General features: G+C 30.7%; 1 protein-coding gene across 1 annotated transcript; it reads left to right on the top strand.

The window, feature by feature from the left end:
- Window positions 1-661: 661 nt before the first annotated feature.
- On the top strand, window positions 662-5130 carry LOC107866727 (transcription factor bHLH35). The gene is made up of 5 exons (XM_047415332.1): window positions 662-900; window positions 991-1141; window positions 1240-1497; window positions 1622-1792; window positions 4823-5130. Exons 1-5 carry the CDS (start codon window positions 827-829, stop codon window positions 4910-4912), a joined length of 744 nt encoding a protein of 247 aa, XP_047271288.1. The 5' UTR covers window positions 662-826; the 3' UTR covers window positions 4913-5130.
- Window positions 5131-5349: the final 219 nt, after the last annotated feature.

The raw sequence follows: 5349 nt of genomic DNA, 5'->3' as shown, positions 1-5349 counted from the left end.
CCTGCTTGACTAGTTTCTTAATCACTGCTCAGTTGCTGATATAGCAAACTGCAAGTATACCATTCTGCAGATCTGCAGACCGTTCCATCTCCTGCATTTGTCAATTATACAGTGAATTATGTTGTAAGGAACTCCTAATAACCATTCTGACAGAAATGCTTTCAGTAACCAAAGTGTCTTACATTGTGTGAGGAAATAAAAGACTTTACCGAACATACGGAGCTATGACGTGTTCAATGGTGGTTGCAACTAGAGTGGCAAGCTGACCAACAAAAATATCATGAGCAGCACGCTCAGTTGTGAAGCCTGATTGACCGAATAGTAAAAGGACAAGATATAATAGAAATTACCACACCCAGCAACACCATAAACAAACTCACCAAGTAATACAAGAACACTACAGCATACTGAAATAAAGCTAGGACTATAGCTACTAACACACATAACACTGAGAAGAATTGCCACGTACTTAAATTTTCATTTTGAAGTAATTCAATTTAGCTACGAACATTAGTCAAATTGAGTTTAGATCTTTCACTCTGCTAACTTGGTAGGTCAAAAGGAAACTATCAATTACGCGCCACCCATGTTTGTTAAACTGTAGCTGTCACCATGCGGCCCACCACTCTCTTTAACATGTCTCTCACTCACTCACTATGTGAACGCCAGGAATAAATAAGAGCTTTCCATCAACGATGAATAGAAAAGCACACGTGCTCTTTTTTCTTTCTCATCTCTCTCTCTATATATGTATACCTAGTTACCTACTCTCCCCAGTGCCCTTTTTTTAAAGCATAACTTGTCTCCTTGTGCTCTTCCAAAGAAGATGGAGAACATCAGTGAAGACTACAACAATTATTGGGAAACAGCCATGTTCTTACCATCGGAAGAATTCGATAGGTAAACTTTAACTGATGCTCTTTTTAGTTTAGCATGGAGTATATAAGTATGAATTGTTCGTATTTTTCTCTATTTATTTATTGGTTGCAGCTGCTTCGATGAGGCAATCTCGTCATACTATGACTCAAGCTCGCCGGATGGGGCACAGTCATCGAAGAACATTGTGTCAGAAAGGAACAGGAGGAGGAAGCTCAATGAGAGGCTCTTTGCACTTAGAGCTGTGGTCCCAAACATAAGCAAGGTCACCCATTCAACCACAAATACTCATTTTAGATATAAACGGAAAAATAATTTGCTTTCATTATTGTCAATTTTAAATCAATTATTGCGACCTACCAGATGGATAAAGCCTCAATAATCAAAGATGCAATTGAGTATATTCAAGATTTGCACGAGCAAGAGAGGAGAATTCGAGCAGAGATAGCAGTGCTTGAATCTGGAAGATCAAAGAAGAATAACGATGTTGAATTTGATCAAGATGGGAGCTTTGATTTAAAGCCAAAAAGATCAAAAAGACTTGAGCAGCAGTATGGATATGATTCTTCAGGATCAACTACAAGATCATCACCATCCTCTTCCCCTATTGATGTTCTTGAGGTAATTAATACCCCAACTAAACAATATTTCAAACAAAAACAGATCTTACCAAAATTATTAACTTTTTACTCTTTTTCATTCTATCTTCCTTTTTTTTTTAATGGGTGGGTGGGTGGGATTGCAGTTGAGGGTATCTTCAATGGGAGAAAAAACAATGGTGGTGAGCCTCACATGCAGCAAAAGAAGAGACACAATGATAAAAGTTTGTGAGGTCTTTGAATCTTTGAATGCCAAAATAATTAGTGCAAATATCACTGCTTTCTCTGGGAGACTTCTCAAAACAGCTTTCATCGAGGTAACAGAATCTTTTTTTTCTTTTTTTTTTTCCTTTTTTGCGACTCAGATTTATTCTTTTTCTGCCCTTTGTCTAATTTTCTTTTTGAGTTATTCCCTCCTAAGATATTTTGCTTTCGAGATGATTTTAACTGATTATGAAAATTTCTTCAAGCATTTAAAAATTTACATGTGCATCCATGTCAAATAAATTAAGGTTCAAAAGTCAACACTATGGTACTACTTTTTTAAAACAAACATGCTAAAAGATTGAATAACAAAATAAATGAAAATATACATGCATTTTTATTGCGGAAGCTTGTCGTTGATGTTTTGAAGTAACAGTTACATAATTTTTTCATGATTTAAGAAAGATTTATTTTATGTATATATTGACAATTTAACTTAAATAGATATGTTATCTGCACTTTTGCTAGTTACTTATTTTTAGCTGATATAGACAAAAATGTATAACTAATAAGGTCATAGTGATACTTTACAGTGTGTCAATAAAATTCTTAAGAAAGAAAAATATTATTATTAGTTCACTGTTTGGTCTTGGTAGCAAAGACTTTTTTATTAATTGGAAAAAATGACAGATTAAAAAAAACACAATAAACAACTCATGGGTGATGAGACTATTTAAATATAAAATATCTTGTTGAACGTCATGTCCACGCTCTTAAACTTCAGTGAATAAAGTATAGCATAAATCTTTAGCTTCTGAAAATCATGACAAGCACAAATCATACATAATATTAAATCAAATATTTTATCCCCTTTAAAAAGGAATTAACAAAGACAAGCACTTAAATATTTAAATCATGATACTTTCTTTAATAAATTTGATAAATTATTTAATTGCACGGTTGAGAGTTGGCGAAAATATGTGGATCAGATCTCCAAGCAAACTTATAATATGTATTATATTGATAGTTAGGCCAAAAATAATCCATGGTCCAATATTTTGACAAACTAATACTCCCTATTTAATGTGGAGTAATTTAATTGGACACGAAACTTAAAAAATAAATTAAGATTTGATAATATTTATTAAATTATTTTTTATTAAAAAATATAGTATTATTATTTTTTTAATTGAGTGGAATTTATAGGATCAATAAAGGTAAAAGTGAAATTATATTTTAGAATAGTTGTCAAAAAAAAAAATGATATTTTTTTGGGAACGAATTAAAAAAACTAAGACTCATGAAATGAAACGGAGGTAGTATGTATTTTTTTTCAAGAATGTGGGGTCCTCTGATAATTTAGGGCCATATTAAGAAAATAATATTTTATGGTCCACCTGATATAAAATATGAAGTTCGATTATGTGCAGTGCAGTACATTAGTATGGGGTAAGGAGGCATTATTTTATTGTCAATGATTAATGTGACTCACCTTCGTATATGTTTTCTATATTTTAATACTATTAAATTTATATCTTCTATACTATGGAAATGCTACGTTCACCCCCTATGTATATACATAAATAAATATATTTAGATAAAAATATTCCCCGACCTTACTTGCAGGGTTTCACCTAATATGTTGCTGGTGTAAAACTATATTACAAAAAATATATGTTTACATATTTATAATTTATGGAATTTATAGGAGAAGATAAACATTTTTGGCAACAAAATTTATCCACGATTTTGATTTAAAAAAAAATGATTTGAAGCATGAATTTTTTGAAATTATAAATAAAAAATGAACACAAATTACTTAATACTTCTTCTGTCCCAAATTGAGATGACACATTGATTAAGAAAAATAATTAATAACTTGGCTAGTTTATCATAGTACATGATGTTTACATTTTGATTTGAAGAAAAAATAATTAATGCAAATGGTAAAACATGAATTTTTTTTTATCTCTTCTTGATTAATGAAAAAAGACAATTAAAATGAGAAATCAAATTAGAAAATTTGGGACGGAGGGAGTAATATATATCAATGATTTGTAACCTAATTTCTTGCACTTTAAATATGCAAATTATTTAATTATATTCTATTATATAGAATTTTTTTACTTTTATTTTAGTTTGTTTATTTGTTCTTATGTTTCAGAATTATGTTAAATTTACTTATTATATGAAGTCATATTTGTGTAGGAATTCCGCCGTATAAGATGTTTAATGTGTTTTGAGAAATGAAAATAACATCATTATGGTTTAGAGTTTTGAAAGACAAAAATGTTTGCCAAATTATAAAATTTAGTGATCTTATTATAATTTGTCTTCATTTCCTAGTTAAGAGTTTCAATTGATATTTTTTAAAAACTATTTTTTTACTAAAACACATGAAATTTTTTTTCAACAGAAGTATTTATCCTATTTTCAAGAAAAAACATAAAAATTAAATACATAAAAACTTCTTATTTTTAATTCTTACTTCTGAGTTTTAGTTTATCAGATATAAGATCTTTGATTCTAAAATACAAGGGGCGTATCCAAAACTAATCATATTTCCTTAAACTAATCATATCGAGAGCTAGGTATAACCGATGGAGCATGTGGTACAATATGTGTAAAGCTGATTTCTAATTCGTTTATAGGTATTAATTATCATTTTGAAGCATTGTCTTGATTTACTTACCATAGACCTTCCAATAAAATGTATAATAATTTCTTACTATGCCTCTCCAATGTGAAAAGTTCAATAATTTATATTAGCTAAATAGAGTACCTAATAGACATCCAAAATGCTTATGACCAAAGTTGCTACAACACACTTCAATTTTACAGAGATCTTATTACCTCCACGAATTCAATTTTAGCATGTTTTTGTCACCATTTTATGTTGACATGACAATTTTTTTTTACATAAAATGAAGTCCGCATCAAAAGTGTCTTGTCAGCCAAAAAGTTGACAAAGTGTGTCACGTCAGCAGAAAAGGGCGACAAAATACGCTAAAATTGAGTTATTGGAGGTAATAGGACCATCGTAAAGTTGGAGCGTGTCGTAACAAATTTGGCCATAGTTCAGAGGCATACTAGATGCTTTACTCTACCTAATATCTGCAATTACTTTGATTTCTATTTTTCAGGCTGATGAAGAAGAGAGAGAGATTTTGAAGTTGAGGATTGAAAGTGCTATAGCTTCTCTAAATGATCCACATAGCCCTATGAGCTCTTAGAACAACAAACTAATTAATGGCTTGGATTCAACTTTGTTTAATTTCTCCATCATCATGATGATTAATTAATTAGGATGTATTTAGTTTCGAGAAATTCTTTTCTTTTCCCACCCTATTAATAATTTCTACGTCGTCCTTCTTCTTAAAGTTTCTGTTTGTGTAGTTTGTAGTTGGTGTTTTTCACAATGAAATCCAAGTCAATATTCAAAGTTGGTCTATCTTTCATGTCCATTTCTAATCACTTGTCAAATTTAAATAAGTTTTCAACACGGGGGACCCACGTATTATTTTGGGTGCTCCGGCACCCACTAAATTCGACGTAGAATAGGTATTATAATATAAAAAACACTGAAAAAATGGTATAAAAAATAAAAAAGCACCTACAGAACTAAAACTTGCGTGGGTGCTCTAGCTTTAGGTGGATCTTTCATGTTCAG

This window comes from Capsicum annuum, chromosome 1 (assembly GCF_002878395.1).
Source record: "Capsicum annuum cultivar UCD-10X-F1 chromosome 1, UCD10Xv1.1, whole genome shotgun sequence".
NCBI lineage: Eukaryota > Viridiplantae > Streptophyta > Magnoliopsida > Solanales > Solanaceae > Capsicum > Capsicum annuum.
This window is presented reverse-complemented; position numbering and strand designations above follow the sequence as displayed.